This window comes from Pelodiscus sinensis, chromosome 6 (genome assembly GCF_052426305.1).
Source record: "Pelodiscus sinensis isolate ZL-2025 chromosome 6, ASM5242630v1, whole genome shotgun sequence".
Lineage (NCBI taxonomy): Eukaryota > Metazoa > Chordata > Testudines > Trionychidae > Pelodiscus > Pelodiscus sinensis.
Window position 1 is genome coordinate 23,264,282 of NC_143057.1, and position 18,082 is coordinate 23,282,363.

An 18,082-nucleotide genomic window follows, 5' to 3' on the forward strand; every position below is an offset into this window, starting at 1 on the left:
CTCTCTCAGTGAAAATCTGCCAACTTCTCTCTGCCAACTCCAGGAGGCATTCCTATAAAAAGGTGTTCAATGTATACTCAGTAATGGAAAAGACTAGATATTGCTGGCTTCACAAAAATAGCACGTTTTTAATTTAATTCCCCCCATGTAGAAAAGCCCTTTGTAAATAGTCAGGGCATTTTTAAGTCTAGCCTAGGCAAAACTGCAGCTGGCAATAAATAAAAATGGGTCCAGCTCATACAGAGGAAGCAGTTTTAGATCTTCAGGAAAATCAGTTTCTGTGCTAGGAATGGTTACAGAGGAAGAAAAATTAGGATTTTTTCCAAGAAAAGGAAAATGTAAGTGTAAAAAAACAGGGCAGGCAAGGAGGATACACTTTAAAATGTACTAAATAGGGGGTCATGATTTCAGCCGCACACAAGTATTAAAAGTTCCTGTTCCTAGAGCCCTAAGAGTCTCTGTCCACTGAGATTGGGAATACTATACCTGCTCAGATCTCTGCACTCCGAGTGTCTTTTATCATTGTAAAAAACACCTTCAAAATAAAAGTACGCAGATTTGTAGAGATCCTTGGAGAGAGAGAGAGAGAGAAAGAGAGAAAAAAATGTTAGTACTAAAAAACAACAGAAATCTTGCAAAATGAAGCCTGTTTCTGGTGCACTTTATATATATACACATTATGTTCTCTTAAGAATGGACAGAATACTACAGCTAGACCTCCCCTATTTGTTTCATAGGTGAGTTCAGCTTAAATGTTGATGTCACAATGTAACCAGTCACTCACTACAATGTGTGATATTGCAAACAATACAGAACTTCAATTTAGGGCAGAGACGTTCTGTTGACAGCAAACTAATCATGCGGATATATTTACTCTATTATCTGTACTTATTTCCCCATTCTAATATCCATCACATAGTTTACGGAGTTTAGCTCTGCTCCCAAGTGCTGAAAACTGGCAAGGTCAGAGCAGGCTGTGCCACAAGACCTGCTGTTCCTCAAGATGACAAGTCACTAACTATTGCATTCCTGCACCAAAACACATACAGGTGGCTGTGTAACAACAGTGGCTACTCACATTTCTAAGACAGACATAAATGCGGTTTCAGAAAGTCAAATCATACCCTTTTGGGGTGCTCTGGAGAGTTCCAGCATCCCAGAAAATGCCCTCTTAATTACATAATTTGTCACACAGACTGGCCATTTGTATCACACAGTTTCCTCACAGAGGATAATTAGTGTCTTGTGCCATTCATATCAACATTAACAGGGCTCACAGAATTGCACATCAGTAGAAATTACTAAAGCTAGTCAATGAGTATCCACTATTCATACAACACACACAAAAAAAACGGATCAGGCAAATATCCATGTGTCGTTTTGTCAATCAGCTGAGCTATACAATACATTGAGAACTGTACTTGTGGCCAGGCTACAATGAGCAACAAGTAGGATGTATATGTATAGAAAATGCAGTCACGCCATAAAGCTTTTTTTTTTTTTTTCATAGGCTTGGGAATTTAAAATAACAGAAAGGTAGACAAAAGTAGATAGATTAACCTCACAAATACACAGCTGAAAGTTAGTGAAGAGCCTGCAGAAGGTCTCTCTATACATAGATGTTTATATAAAGGAACAGCAAGAACCAAATGTATAAGTCAGTCAGATGCCAATTTCCCCTAGGAGCATCCCAAAGCGAAATTATAGATGCCAGGTTGCACCTCTCTGGTCCGGCACCCTGTGGGCCTGACTGGTTCTAAACCAGGGAATCTTGCTGGACCAAGTGAGCACAATGCCGACCACTCTGATTCTGCTGGCGGCGGCAGAGGGGCCAGGGTTGATGAGCGGAGACTGGGGGAGAGGCGTGCAGGGGAAGAAGCAGGGTGGCAATGGAGCACTGTGGCTGAGGGCCAGAAGCGCAGCCCTGAAGGAGCACACCGAGCCCTGTGGTCACTGGGCTGTGCTCTTGGGCCCCACTGCCAGCCATGAGGCTGCAGTCCCAGTCCCTGGCACTCCACAGCCACCTTGCCTCTTCCTCCAAGTGTCCCCCATCCTTGCTCTTCCCTCTCCCTCCCGGAGCTGGAGTGGGTGGGGAAAGAATTGTTGAGTGCAGGGCCAGGCTCTTCCTCATGAGCGCCCTAGCCCCAGAGCACTCACAGAGACTCCAGAGCACAGATGGTGCTAAACTACTAAAGTCTAGACCATGGAAGTTGAGCCTGGATTTAAAAGATAACCCCCATCTTCTCCAAAAAAGTAATCAGTTGCGTGGGGACTGAGAAAAGTAGTCTTTTATCCATATTCAAAGCTTCAAGCATTGATGGGTGTGTTCTCAGACTCCTCCCCCTCCCCGATTACAAAGGTAAAATTCTGTACAGAAATAAGAAGGCTGCTATGGGATGTTAGCCAGACTCCCTATGGAAACATTTTAAGATTTAGCTCTTTAAATGAATCTGATGTGCTTTTAGGAATGTTTTACCTGCATGTTGCGTGTGTAATTAAGCAGATAGATAAGATTCAACAGATATGTATACTTTGTGTACACTGAGTTTAATTTTAATAAATCACAATAAATGCAGTGTGTTCTATTTTTAATTACTAAGAATAGTTAGACTTTTTTTTCCTGAAAGTTATCCCTACTCTCCATACATCTCAGAAATCCTTCTGTAAAGGTCAGTAAATCTCTCTCAGATTACATATGTATCTCGCTATTAAACTTGACCTCGTACCATGATAGCTGGATTCTCCTAGGATAATGTAATCCAACTGTACCATTACATTTCAGTGTGGGGGGGGGGGAGGGGGAGAAAACAAGCACACACGTGTACACACACACACACTCACACTCACTCATCTGCTTTAGTTTAGACGACTGTACCTTGCTAATGTGCTCTGGTGCATGGTCAGGGTGGCTGCTGAATTCACCACCGATCTGAAGATCGCTGACACAGGAAATGGAGTCTCTGAGCTCAGTGAGTTTTTGACAGCCCAACACAAGAACTGTCTGATAAGGTTTGTGATCTTTATGCTACAAAAGAAAGAGTGAACAACCTTCAATTAACAACAAGGCTAGAAGGCCTTTACTACTAATACCTCTACAGAATGACTAACTGGGTCATTAACAGCAGCCGCACAAGGTCAAACTCGTCCCCGTAAAAAGGGTGACATCAGCTTTCTCCAGCTCCTGTAAAGATGCAGCCAGTTTTTAGAGCAAGGGAAATAATTTGTAGTGCAGACTTTGAGCTTTTCACAGTAGCAAGTAACTGTAGTACAATTGTTGGGTCAGCCCTATAGACACTTCAGAACGTGTAGCATTTAGATCTACAGTATAACTATGAAGTTACTACTAAACCTTTAAGAAAAGATGTGGAGAAATTGGAAAAGATGTGGAGAAATTGGAAAGGGTACAGAGAAGAGCGACAAGAATGATTAAAGGTTTAGAGAACATGACCTATGAAGCCAGGCTTCATGAACTGGGCTTGTTTAGTTTGGAAAAAAGAAGATTAAGGGGGGACATGATAGCGGTTTTCAAATATCTAAAAGGGTGTCACAAGGAGGAAGGAGAAAATTTGTTCCTCTTGGTTTCTGAGGACAGGACAAGGAGTAATGGGCTTAAAGTGCAGCAGGGGAGGTTTAGGTTGGACATTAGGAAAAAATTCCTAACTGTCAGGGTGGTCAAATATTGGAATAAATTGCCAAGGGAGGTGGTGGAATCTCCCTCTCTGGAGATATTTAAGAACAGGTTAGATAGACATCTGTCAGGGATGGTGTAGGTGGAGCTTGGTCCTGCCTTGAGGGCGGGGGGCTGGACTCGATGACCTCTCGAGGTCCCTTCCAGTCCTATTATTCTATGATTCTATGAAAAGACTGCAACTTTTACAACTGCCACCTCAAATCACAGAAAGCCAATTTCTGGCAGCCTGTGTGTGTGATTTATGGTATGTTTATATGGTAACTAGCACAGTACACTCCAAATTTAGATAAACTGTGGTAGCATCTACCAGCTAATTGAAGATTAAGAATTCTCAGTTTTGACACCAAATAAGACTGTGGAGTGAGGTGCTATTTTAAGGTGGGAAACTATATCAGAATCTGACCCAGAGAATTTAATACCAACCTTCTGAAATATGACAGGATAGAAGATGTTCAGAGTTAGGAGAAGCTCTCCTTCCTCAATTAGATCTGCTGGATCTTTCGGCCTCTTTCCAATTGCATGAGACTCCTAGGAAGATAAAATGTTAACACATATGTCAAGTGCATTCTCTTGGTAATTGTACAATGTTCGAGAAACTAAACATGGGAGAAGTTTGTAAAAACAAGAGACTCTCATTAATGATGCACATGACTTAATGCCTCTTTATCTGAATATCAAAAAGTCAAAAACTCAGCATGACTTCTTTCGTTCCTCAGGCACTACCTCCAATAGGACAAACTAGCACGTTCTGGATTTGAGTTGAAAGTTTTATGCTATGCTCTTTCCTTAAGATGAGCTCCCGGCTATCAAACAGAATAACAGAATAATTTTCTGCCTTCCCTAACAACCAATCTCCTATTGTTGTCCCAACTGGCTGAAAGCACCAAGTCCTCTTTAGTTTTAATAGCAGAGATGCTTGCTGTTGCTGTAGCCCTGTGCAGAGATAAATGCTACTCCTTAAAGTATGAGCTAACTGGATTCCATCACTGTTTTACTAATATAAACAAAACTCAGACTGTCTAGTACATTTTACTTACATCCATAAATTCTATTGAAACTACGGATATGGCAGTATTAGAGCATCAATTGCTGTGCACGTGTCTTTTTAAAGAGCTTGGATCACAAGACTGCTGAGTAGCTTTTTTTCTAGGAAATATCTGTATCAACTCATTACCTCCAATTTGTTATTTGTTTCTTATGTACGCTGAACAGCATTAAACACACACACAGGATAAGGCAAAGGGAGGCAGTGGTGGTGGTGGTGGTATGTGCATTTAAGTGCAGTAGGGCCACATGGGGTAATTCCTAAATGTTTGCAAGAAAAACACCATAGTCAATTGCTTCCAGGATTTGGAAATTCAAGAATTTCACCCCCATTTTTTTTTTTTAATGAGTCTCTCTCCTTAATGGCTGTGAATATTGTTCTTCCAATGCGGATGGTGTCACAACCTCTATGACTCCTGAGCTTGCAGCACTGCCTATAATGCCTATGCCTTCGTCCGATGTTTGTACAGCACCCAGCATATTGGGGCTCCTATAGAAAACATTAACCATATTATTATTAAAAGTAATATTATGTCAATGCTTAGAAGCCACAGCCAAAATTGTAACTCCACTGTGTCAGGGGCTGTACTAACACAGTGAGAGAGAGTTCCTGCCCCAAACGTGTTGCATTGTGGGCTACCTGTCATCTTAATCATTGACTGCATACTCATAATACAACAATGTGAATGATATACTTAGCTTCACCAACAAATCAACCACACACAAGCGAAGGAAGCTCTTGAGAGCTGTTTGCTTGGCAGGGTTTGATTGCCTTGAGAACCTGAGAGGCAGAAGGGGTGGGGGAGGGAAATCTTACCATCTCGTAAGTAAATGTTTCTTGTCTGCAAGCACGATCTACAATTATGGTTTCTTCTCGCCTCTCCAGGGCCTTCTTTCTAATTCTTGATAAGGGCAGGGGGCAAGGAGAGAGACACAAGGCAGAATGGCATCATAAAACCTGCTGTTTAGTGCAACTAGACAGATGTTTAAAATAACATCAGACTGCAATGCTGGTTTAAAAAATGGAATAGACTCAACACTTATAGGGAGACGAGGCTTGGCAAGCTGATCAGCTGAATAATGTCAACTGACCAGTTGACCACCTGTTTTACTAGAAATGTAAAAACCCATTTAAAATGTTTACCAGTTGCAACGCAGAGTATCATGGTGCCTAGTTTTCAGACACCTGGAAAATCAGAAGAGCACTTGGGGAGAGAGAGAGGTGCCTTCAAATGAAATTCACAAAAGCCAGCATGCTAGGCCCAGAGCCGTTGAAGCTAGCTGAAGAGTGATGCTAACAACAGGGGTGTGCGCTAAGCCTCATGGATACAGGCGCCTAAATTTCTATGACTATGGAGATGCCTACTTCTCCGGGCAGTGGCTTCCCATTTGTGGATCACTTGGAGTCAGGCAATTTAGATGCCGGAGCTGTTTCCTGAGCCAGTGACTCAATTAGGCACCTGCCTCATTCCACATAAAACAGCTGAAAGGAAGAAGAGGTTGTGCTCACCCTATAACTTTTAGCCCAGTGATTAAAACATTCACTTGGGATGCAAAAGACCCAGGTTCAAATTTCCACCCCTCTGCCAGAGGAACATAATATATTTGAACAGGGATGTCCCATCTCTTAAGATGCCTTGCCACTGAGCTATGAAGTATTCTGATGCAGAGGTGCTTAGTATCTCCTGTTGAAATTGTTCCACTGTGGATAAATCATGAAAGAATGACTGGAGCCGAGGGACGAATGGGTGCCCTAATTACAAGGCAAGAGAGTGTCTGTCTGTCTGTCTGTCTCTCTCTCTCTCAGTCACAGTCACAGTCACACAGTCACCCAAACTACTTCTATTCAGTCTAGTTTAAACAACACTATAAAGTCAAGTGTAAAATTAAAAAGGATAAGGAAATTCCTTTCAAAGCATACTGTAAATCCCTTCCTAGAAGAAACTATAAATCTCAGGTATGGCATAACACCATTGCCCCTTTTTGATCCACACAAAATACTGGAACCCTGCGATGTTCCATGTGAAAGAAAACAGTGATAGAACATGGGGGGTATTTCTTTGATGCAATCCTGTTTATTTCCCACACATGTACGAAACCGTGGGTCTCTGAACTCAGAAGGATCCAAGAACAAATGGAGCAGTTTCTTAGCCTACAGCAGACTCAACACCAGACCCCAAAGCTCTCACTAGCATTTTCTACGCCACACTGTGTTACAGGCTGCTGGCTAACTTTCTTGTTTTTAACCTCTGCCCCTCAGGGACTCCTCAGATATGTGTCTTATGCCTTCACTCAGACACCTCACAGTAAAATTCCTTTGTCCAGTCAGTCCAGAGTTCCTGGGTAGGTTCATAACCTCCTTTTGTTTTACATAATAGACTCACAATTAACTAATTCTTTCAACTGTGTTAATTAAAGGGTGTGTTCATATCCAATCTCAAGGAGGGTTTAACTCAACCCATAACAATATTAAATGTATGTATTCAGACAGTTAAATATTAACAATTTGTGTTACACGTGCATATCTATTTACCTGCAGGCTTTTCCAGATGTGTTATTTCAATAGCAACCCCTCCACACTAATTCTATCTATAAATCACATTTTCTTTTTCTATACAAGGTAAACAGAATGTCAAGTACTGCCAATGAATCAAGGCTTATATTAGCCAAGAGTGGGATAATTTAACCAAGATTTAAAAAGCTGGGTTTGTCACTAACACTGTAGTTATTTTAGCAATTTATGGCTCAGTGTTGTGATCTCATTAAAATCTGGAGGGTAGCTTCTTTGGACACAGCAATATAACCACCCATCACCAGGGACTAGCATGCCACCTCACACTCTTTGGGACAACCTCTCTTCTAACTTTGTGTCTGGTCCATTTTACACTTCATTTTAGCTTCCTGTTCTCTGAGGGTCCTTTCTGTTTCATGCCAGCTATTCCTAAAAATCTCATGCTTCAGGGCATCAGCTGGTCACCTGCAAGGGGCAGGAAGGGAATAAGCCACCAGTGTACTGAGGATTTTCTCTCTTTGGTGCATCAGTAGTGGCTGGTTCTTGTTCACGTGCCCAGGCTTAAGAACTTGAGGGTTTTTGCCCCTCTCTTTAGCATAGGAAGTGGCTCTCTTGCCAGGGTCACGTGGGAATGTCTCACCACATGTCCTCGCCTCAGGCATTGTCGCATCTCAGTCCCGCCTGCGCTCTGTCTGTGTCACACAATTCATTCACCTAACGGCCATACTATTTCGGACTATGGCTGTTAGGGTTAGTGAGAGAGAACTGGGTGGAGCAGAGGCCTGTGACGTGCAGGAGGTTAGTCTAAATAATTTGGTGGTCCCTTCTGGCCTTATACTCTCTTACTCTCTATAAGTCAGTCCAAAAGCATCTGGTGTTAGAGCCATATCAAAATCTTGTGTATTATAACTGACCATCTTTATTTAAATCAGATCCTCCACTGAAGATGGCACACACACAAAATTTCTCTTTTTGTTCCAAAATTCTTGAAAGCCCATTAAAAAAAAAAAAGACCATAAAGTAGTGGGTTGGTGCAACTTATGCTCCCCTAAGATAGTTTCCAGATCTTTAATGTATTACTAGAAACTGCCCAGCAGTTGCAATATTGCCTGAAAAACATACACTTTATGTACTACAGCAATTGAATAACTGATCTTATCTAGCTCATAAGGATACCAAAACCCAACATACCGAAGAGTTACAAGGTCGCTGTCTTCCAAAATAATCTCTGGATCTTCTTTCTTATCCGGGGACTTTAACATGTCAATACTAAAAATAAGAATAATTGTTACTTGTTTTTTCATTCTTTTTATAACTAAAAATCAGTTAAGCTAGTAAACAAATTTCATTTCATATACACACACACAGGATGTTAAGAGGTGGATAACAATTTGTATCGACTACACAATTAGTTGATAAGGGGAGGCACTCTGTCCCAGCTCCTGCCGGGTCCAGGAACTATCCCCACTGTGGCTCTGCAGTTTAAATGTAGTAGGAGCAGGGTGCGCAGGCAGCCTGGCTCCTACTACATTTCAACTGCAGAGCCACGGTGGGGGTTAGACCCCAAACTCAGCGTAAGCCGGGACTGAGCAAGACCAAATCAGTCCCGGCTACCCCCGCGTGTGGCTCTGTATTTTAAATAGCCGGGTGGCTATTACTACATTTAAAATGCAGAGCCGCAGCGGGGGTAGCTCCCTGACCCGGCACGAGCTGGGACGGAGGTAGGCTTGCTCAGTCCCGGCTCGCACCAGGTCCAGCAGCCCCTGTCTGCAGCAGCCCAGGTGAACACAGGCTGCACAGGCATCAGTCCCTGACCACGAGGGGTCCCAGCTCCACACTGAGCCCCTCCACAGACAGGGGCTGCCCTCTGCTCACTGGGAGTCTTTGAAGACCATTTGTGGCCCATCTCCACCTTAGCTATCCTGTCACATTCACTATGACCTGTTGATGGCTGTGTCCAGTTGGCCTATGGCGTCGGCCTCCATTGCTCACTTCTTACATTTTCAAACAAGCACCTCACCCCTCCCCCCAAGCCCCCATCTTCTTAGGAGTAGGGATGTAAGCCAGTAGTCAAGTACTCGACTACTCGCTTCCCTCTGCCTTGCTGCCCTTGGGGAATGGGAGCCAGCGCTGGGGAGAGAGGGAGGAGCCAGCTAAAAAGCTGGTTCCCTCCAGCACCACCTCTGCAGTTCCACTTGCTCCCCCTCCCCAATCCCCGCCACACACACACCCCCCGCTGCTGCCTCTATCAAAGTGGAGGGAGGGGCAGGCAACTTCCTAGTTAAAAGGGGGCACAGTGGTCCCAAAGCCCCATGCTGAACTCTGGAGATCCCATCAGAGAAGCATTTCCTATAAACATCTGAAGAGCTACCTTATCCCACTTCAGATCCCTCCTTAAAACTCATCTTTGCTGCAACACAAGACACTTTGTTCAGGGGGGCTGGAACAACTTGTACAATGGGGGTGCTGAGAGCCACTGAACCAAACCGTAAACCCTGCGTATGATGGAAACCACTTCAAGTCTGGGATGCTGCAGCAACCCCCATGCCCCTCGTTCCAGCACCTGTGCATTCGTTAGGCTGCTGATGCTCTGAGACCACTGCCTATTACGCTGACCAATCTTAACTTGAGCTTCCCCCATCTGCCTGGCTACGTCTACACTGGCCCCTTTTCCGGAAGGGGCATGTTAATTTCAGCTATCGTAGTAGGGAAATCCGCTGGGGATTTAAATATCCCCCGCGGCATTTAAATAAAAATGTCCGCCGCTTTTTTCCGGCTTTTAGAAGGCTTTTTCCGGCTTTGAAGTAGGAATAAGAGCCTCCGGAAAAGGGCGCTTTTTCCGGAGGATCGGGGCCAGTGTAGACGCTCTTTTCCGGCTTTTCTAAAAGCCGGAAAAAAGCAGCGGACATTTTTATTTAAATGCCGCGGGGGATATTTAAATCCCCCGCGGATTTCCCTACTACGATAGCTGAAATTAACATGCCCCTTCCGGAAAAGGGGCCAGTGTAGACGAGCCCCTTGTGTCCAGCTGTTGTCTTACATTTTAGATTGTGACAGGTCTCCCTTGGTTCTGCACTCATCCAGTGCCTAGCACAATGGTGTCTTGAGCTGTGACTAGGGTTCCTAGATGCTACGGTAATACATATAATAAATAACCTGTCGCAGGTCTAGGATGGACTGTTGCTTCTCTTGGTCTGGTTCTGTTTGTGGGGGGAAAAGGAGCAATTTATGTGACAGGATATTTTAAATGGCACCTGTTTTGAAGCTGCTCAGGGGTTTGGGATGTTAGATATCTCTGCAGGGAAGTGGATTAGTGGGCAGTGTGTAAATGCAACTGTCAAAAAGACTCGACGAATACCTATGGCTCTGCAGTTTGACATGTAAATACAGGCTGCCCAACGCTATAAGTCGCACCGGTATACGTCGGTTCGGCAAAAACGTAGTGGATGAATTTAGGAACTGTTTTGTTAGAAGTCCTCCCATTCTCCTATCTTACGTCGCTCAGATAGAAAAATTTGCTCAAATGAAAGTCAGCTGCCTGAACGCAAATCAAAGAAAATGGCCAACTCGTGCACTGTGCAGACGCAGAGGAACATTGTGCACTGTAGCAACTCGCGCTAAGCGTTGAAGCTCTGTCTTTGTTGTGTGCAGTCATGTTCTGACAAGAAATGCGTGCCTGCCGCATCATTCTTTACAGTACATTTGTGACTGATACTGTACAGTATTGTGTTATCTTGTGCAATCCTTCCACATGCCTAAAGGAAGTGCAAGTGATGTTAAAAGTAAAGGTGGCAAGTGTAAGAAGCATCGGAGTAGTGTTAGTCAGAACGTGAAGTTGGACACTGTCAGTGATGTTTCCCCACAATGGCACTCCAAGTGCAGAAGGTGGGGGCCCACACAGACATTAAATACCTTGCCTTTATAGGCTCTGCTTACAAAAAAAGCTCCCCAGAGTCACAGATGCACTGGTTCAGAGAGGAGAGGGAAAAAAAACCCAAAAAACCCAAGTTATTTCACCCTTAAAAAAAACAGGAGAGAACACCTGAATTCCTTCCGAGCTCTTTCACCTTCACCCCCTCTCTCACCTCCAGGAAGCTGAAAGGTGGGCAGATGAGGACATTCCTCTGAAGGACACAGTAATAGAGCAATTGAAGAGGTAAGAGGAGAACCAGGACAGAACAGTTATGTAAGCCAATATAGGGAAAAGGTTTTAAAGAAAAGCAAAAGGATCCTGACACAGAAACATAATAATATAAGAAAATCAGGGATGCTCATTTTCAAAAGGGGTGAAGCTTTTGTTTTTAGGCTCTTGTCCACACTTTTTGGCAACACAACCCAGAGAGCGTTCACATTGTGACATGACAAATGTCACGACAAATGCCCAGTTTTGGTGACAAAAAACTTCTACCTCCACGTGACACTTCTGTCCCCCCACCCTTTACTGTCAACAATTACAGTAATCTTTTTGGTTGAGTTTATTGATCTCCAGCATATTTCCCGTCATGCCCAATCAGCCAGTCTGGTCAGCACTGCTGCTCTGCAGCCACGTCAACAGCAGGGATGTTAAATATCAGTTAACTGAATAGTCAATTAACCTCATGAATTTTTATCGGTTACTTGACTATTCTACAGTCCCCGAGGGGAGGGCCAGCAGCCGTGCGCTCCAGCCCCACTCCTGAGAGGCGCCCTGCCGCCTCTGTATGGCAGGAGCTTGTCTGGGAAGGGAGCTAGTTTAAAAACCAGCTCCCCTCATGTACCGGCTGCCTGTCACCCCATGCTGCTGCCTCTGTATCAGAGGCAGCAGCGCCTGTCCAGGGGGGAGGAAGGGCACTGATCTCCCAGACCCAGCACGAGCCAAAACAGAGCCAGACTGCTTGCCCGCCTGGCTCCTAGTACAGCACTACAGCAGGGGCAGGTCCCAGGCCCGGCACAAGGCAGGGTTGAGCTGGGCTGCTGGCCAGCCTGCTAAAAATGTACTGGCGATACGGGGGGAGCGGGGAATGCATGTAGTCTATAGCATTACCCTATAAACTTTTGCTTATCGGTTACATCGGACTACACTACTATATCCCTCGTGAACACAACAGATGCACTCTTCCCATCTGCAAACCCCAGGAAATTTAAAAATCCATTTCCTGGTGTCTGGCTCATTGTGTAGTGGTCCTCATGGCATCTTCTCAGGGAAATATGAGTGGCTATTGCTCAAGACACTCTTCTGCTTAGAACAGTGCAGAGCTTTTGGATCTTATCAGTTTATGTGGTGAAGAATGGTACAATCACAGGAACGAGTGACCCACAGGAACTGGAATATCTATGGTCACATTTCTCAAGCCCTTTGTGAGAAGGGGTGTAAGCGAGAAACCCTACAATGCAGGGCAAAAATAAAGGAACTCAGGGGGCGCACCAGAAGGCAAAAGAAGCAAACAGCCAGTCTGGTGCCACACCTGCAATATGCCATTTGTATAAAGAACTGGATGGAATCCTGGATAGGGACTCCATGTCCACACCATGGAGAACATAGATATGTCCCTTGGGGAAGACAGTCTCATTTAGGGTGATGTTTGCCGGTTAACTTTCACATCCCTAGGAGTCGTGTGCAGGAGGCAGGGAGGGAGGAAATCACCAGAAAGAAAACAAAGGAATCAGGTGTTGTGGTTGGTACATATGAGAAAGACTTGTTGATAGGTAGGATTGGAGCAGGATTCTGGAAAGAGGAAGGACAGACCAGCTAGGGTCAGGGAACAGCTGGCTGGAGAGGCTCTCTAACTGGAAAGGCAAGTCATGCACTGCAGCAGAAAGGACTCTGCATGGCCTGGAAGAGTCAGTGTGAGGACCCAGAATACCCACTCAGTTGGGCTGTATCTAGACTGGCATGATTTTCCAGAACTACTTTTAACGGAAAAGTTTTCCGTTAAAAGCATTTTCGGAACAGAGCGTCTAGATTGGCATGGATGCTTTTCTGCAAAAGCACTTTCTGCGGAAAAGCATCCGTGCCAATCTAGACGCGCTTTTCCGCAAAAAAGCCCTGATTGTCAGTGTTCTTGCGGAAATACTATGCTGCTCCCGTTCGGGCAAAAGTCCTTTTGTGCAAAAGGGCCAGTGTAGACAGCTCAGATTTGTTTTCCGCAAAAGTGCCCCGGTCGCGAAAATGGCAATCGGGGCTTTTTTGCGGAAAACAAATCTGAGCTGTCTACACTGGCCCTTTTGCACAAAAGGACTTTTGCCCGAACGGGAGCAGCATAGTATTTCCGCAAGAACACTGACAATCTTACATGAGATCGTCAGTGCTTTTGTGGAAATTCAAGTGGCCAGTGTAGACAGCTGGCAAGTTTTTCCGGAAAAGCGGCTGATTTTCCGGAAAAACTGGCCAGTCTAGACACAGTCTTGGAGTTCTGAGAGACCGTGTGTTTAAGCTTTCTGGGATTCAGTATCCAGCTCTGAACAAAGGATTGTGCCCAAGGACAGGGTTAGTGCCTGGGCTCTGTTCAGATGCTGGAGTCTTAAAGCACCCAGTGATTCAGTGGCTGGATCCACTCTCAGCAGTTCAAGTGCCCAAGAGGAAGCATTTGATTAGATCTGTGACAGCAATTCAATTGCTCTCTTCTGGAAAGATGCTTTCCAGCTGTAAAACTAATAGCAGGGATAAAAAGCTGAATAAACTTGTACAAACTTGGACTTGTGGTCCCTGGAAATAAAAGACCATCTCTTCATTGTGACCTTCCGTACATTGGAAAGCCACAGAAGCATTTAGAACATTTTATCTGATTTACTTCCTGCAATCAGATATATTACCCTTTATGCTACATTTCTTTTTCCTGAGGGCAGTACTTTTATCACCTCTGAGAGGGTAATACTAATGACAATAAATACTAACACTTTAAGACACTAATATGAGCTTAACACAGCTTTATAACACACTCCTGGAGATACTTACAACTATACCTGCTAATAAAACAAGAAGGTGAATTAGGGCTGCATTGAAATAAGGCACCTGCAACCTCGCCTCTCCTGACCTAGCTAAAATCCACTCTGATCTTGTATTCTAAGCCTGCTGTACATGTACACAATGAATAATTCAGCAGGTGAACTAGAATAATAAAGCTTAGTACTTTCCGTCTCCAAAGCACTTGACCAACATTACCTATTTAATCTCTAAATTAATGAATTGATCCCTTAGCGCTTAGAAGTGCTAAGAGACTTGAACATAGCCACTGGAGTACAGGTTAGCTAAGCAAAACAATAATTGCTCATGACATCTGTAAGATAAGTATAGCTTTTTATATGAGTTAATTTATAATTCAGGAGAAACTGAGGGATCTATAAAAAATCAGTTCCATATATAACCTGATAAAATTTGTAGGAAGGCAAGTGAATGTTACCTCTGACATCTAAAACAAAGCCAGACAATGTCCCAATTTGTCTGCTTTGGTAGATTTTTTAAGAACTTTAATAGAAGCATAAGATACAAGAATATGCACTAAGTTAAATATTATTCCATTGTTTCCTAATGTCAGGTAATTTGATGAGGTAGATTGTCAGGAATAAACATTTGACCACTTAATGTATTTTAACAGTGTTTTAATGTATAGTTAACAGGATTTAACTATGGAAAATATAGATGTCCTATGAATTCTTTTGTATGAAGATCCTTCACCCATTATAAACAGAATGCTTCTGTTATCTTTTTCATAGCTATTTAAAGGGTGTGAGGGAGAAGTTTCTCTGTCTTTCACCCACCCACAAGTATAATGGGGCATGAATTTACTTTTTCATAGAAATCACTGCTTCATTTATGAGAATAGTAGTTGCAGATAAAACCGAAAATGATTACATCCAGGTTGCATTTGCTTCAAGTGCTGTGAAGTCAGGGTTACAATAAGAATGAGTTTGGCCTGTGGCCTCTCTCTAATATAGACAGAAAAATGTATTCATATTGTCACCTTATCTCACAGAAAGAGGGGCAAAAAATAAAGGAAAGAATTGAAAGTCATCAGAGCCACTAAGGAGTAGGGAAAGCCTGTATGAGACGAGATTCAGAAAAAAAGGGCTGTTTAGTTTGAAGAGGAGAACATCATGAGAGATTAGGGAGCCAGTTTGCAGCAGTGCCAGATTATTCCGGTGTATGCATACCAGCTTTCCTTCCACTGCAGCACCAATAGGCTGCTATCAGGTGACTTGTCTCTCCCCTAGATAGCTGCTGCCTTTCTCCTGGAGGGCATTAGAGTTCACAGCTCTCTGCAGAACAGAAGACAAATCGAAGGAAGTGCTGTTTTTTAACAATGGAGGGGGAGCAACACTGCAGAGGAAAACGAAAATCTGCAGGAGGAAAACTCAAGCACACAGAAGATGCAGGGGAAAATAAGGGAAACTGAAGGATGCTGAAAAATTAAAAATCACAGGTAATAGTAATTGAAGGGATTTAAAAACCCATAGAACTTTTTGCCACCAATATTTTAAAGGCAAAATATTTTATATGTAAGTAGCAGAGACACCCCCACCAACTCCCTTCTCATTCTGGAACTGGCTTCTCCCCTGTGTGCACAGGCTGCAGTAAATTTAATGGGGAAGGATACTAAGCTACACCTCATTTGACTAAGACCATGAACTTGGGGAGGAGGAAGAAGGGGGTCAGACTTCCCAACTCTTCACCCTTTAGTGCAACCTGGGTAGGTTGGGGATTCTTACTTTGGAGCATTCTGCATGAAATTACTCAGGACAACAGCAGTATTCTTAACTATTTTCTTCTTACATTGAAGACTTATTACAAACAAGCATAGAAAATACTAAAACAGAAGTATTTGAATAACACATCTCAACTCAATATTCTGTAAAGCCCAGAAAAAGAAAATAAAATATCACCTCTAGATATCAAGTGTCCCTACCGCCCATTCCTTGGTCAACTTCACAGATTCTCCCCAACTTGCAGAGAAAATGACTCTATCCCTCACCTAACCTCTTTGTCAAGTTCCAGTTATCAGAGTTCATTACCACACCAGGGGTGAGGTCACAAAAACAATTTTACCTAAGAGTGTATGGAGATGTATTGTCCAGAGCACACAGCATAGTTTTTGTCACCAACACAAGAATCATCATCCTACCCTTACCCGTAGCTTTCCCATCTTCAACTCCTGACCTGGCTTGCTTTTCTTCCTGTTCCCCTATCAGGGAGTGAGGAGAAAATACCTGGATTCCGTGCATGCCTCTGATGGAGGGAAGAAAAGCAAGCCACATCCCGGTATGCCCTACGGATATTAAATTGCATTTAATCAGCTAATCGAGTGGTCAATGGAATTTCCATTGACTACTTGTTTAGTCGATAAGGGGGGAAAACTACAGACCAGGAGCTAACCCCGCTGTGGCTCTGCCTTTTAAATGTATTAAGAGCTGCTGGGGGAGGAGAGAAGTGACTAGTTGAGTGACTTATGCTTATCAGGTAGTCAACTAGTCGCTTACATCCCTAACAGCGTCTGGGACCAGGTGTGAGCCAGGAATCAGCTGATTCCCATCTTGCAACTGGTCCCCCTCTACTCCTCTGCCTCCCCCACAGAGATGATGCTGGTGGGAACCAGCTTTTAAGCTGGCTCCCCCCTCCACCAACTCCTGCTCCTCTCCCCTTGCTGCCTCTCTCAGATAGACACAGCAAGGGGGGAAGCAACTATTCATATCACTACTCAACTACCCGATAAGCATATGTTTATCGAGTAGTCGACTAGTCGTTTACGTCTCTAATACACACTCCCCACCGCCCACTCTCCCGAAATGATGCCCTTGCTGTATATATTTCTTACTGGTCAGAATTTGTACATCCACTACTCTTGGCTGTCACTCGAGAGTTAGGATAATCTAGTATGAAGCCACGATCTATCTTTTTTAGCGGTCAGAGAAGTTGCAAGGATTTATCAATTTCCCTTGTGATGAAATGCATGCTGAAAGACAACAGGCCTTCCATCACAATTACTTCTCATTTTGACAGCTCCCAAAGCACATTATAAAATATATACAGTAACGACTTTCAGCAGCAACTATAGTGAAGCCCTTCTGGGATGAAAAACAAAATCTATTTGACAGCACAAAGATACATCATTTAGTTAAGGCAGGAAGTGTAGAATACTGTGTGCAGTTGAAACTACACAGAATATGTGAGATAGGCAGAACATGGCAAATTGGAATTTGGGCAGGACACTTTACTTGTGTGAAATTTAACGGCAAGTGGTCAAGACTTTCACTGTATGTCTCATCCAGAAGATTACAATTCTAGCAGCACAGTGCCACCTAGCACACAGCTGAGACACAGAATAGATCTACACAAGAAAGAAAAAAAATTCACAGCTGGCCCTGTGCCCATCAATTCACGCTTGCAGCACAGCTGTTGCATTGCTGTGTAAATCTTCACGCAAAGGCTGCAATCCGGGCTCAAGACCTTGTGTGTTGGGAGGATCCTACAGCCTAGGTTCCAGCCCAGAAATCTACACCGCGCCACATCCAAAACCTCATGAGCCTAAATAGGCCAACATGGATTAGCTGTAGGGTTACCAGATGGCTTAAACACACACACACACACACACACACACACTTGATCTCACGGGAGGGGGGAGAGGATCGGATGGGAGGGCAGCGGGGCTGGCCGGGGGGAAGTGGGGAGTTGGGGGCAGCGGGGCTGGCTGGGGGAGATCGGGGAGGGGGGAGAGGGGGAAAACTACCGACTGGTGGGAAACAGGGTTGGCAGGGGGAGGGAGGCAGCGGAGCTGGACGGGGGAGATCAGGAAGAGAAGGGGGCATGAGAACTGGCCAGCCCAAAGCAGGGCTGGCCTGACGGGGAGGGTGTTGGGGGCAAC

At 44.1% G+C, this 18,082-nt stretch overlaps 1 protein-coding gene across 1 annotated transcript in view; it reads right to left on the reverse strand.

Moving 5' to 3' along the window:
• Positions 1–18,082, reverse strand: part of SNAPC3 (small nuclear RNA activating complex polypeptide 3) — a 28,252-nt gene that overhangs the window by 5,578 nt on the left and 4,592 nt on the right. Inside the window, exons 2-6 of the mRNA XM_006117825.5 lie at positions 8,439–8,516; positions 5,553–5,637; positions 4,115–4,219; positions 2,876–3,025; positions 487–569 (exon numbers count right to left, since the gene is read on the reverse strand). Coding sequence (XP_006117887.3) covers positions 487–569; positions 2,876–3,025; positions 4,115–4,219; positions 5,553–5,637; positions 8,439–8,516 — 501 coding nt within the window. The remainder of the gene's footprint in view (positions 1–486; positions 570–2,875; positions 3,026–4,114; positions 4,220–5,552; positions 5,638–8,438; positions 8,517–18,082) is intronic.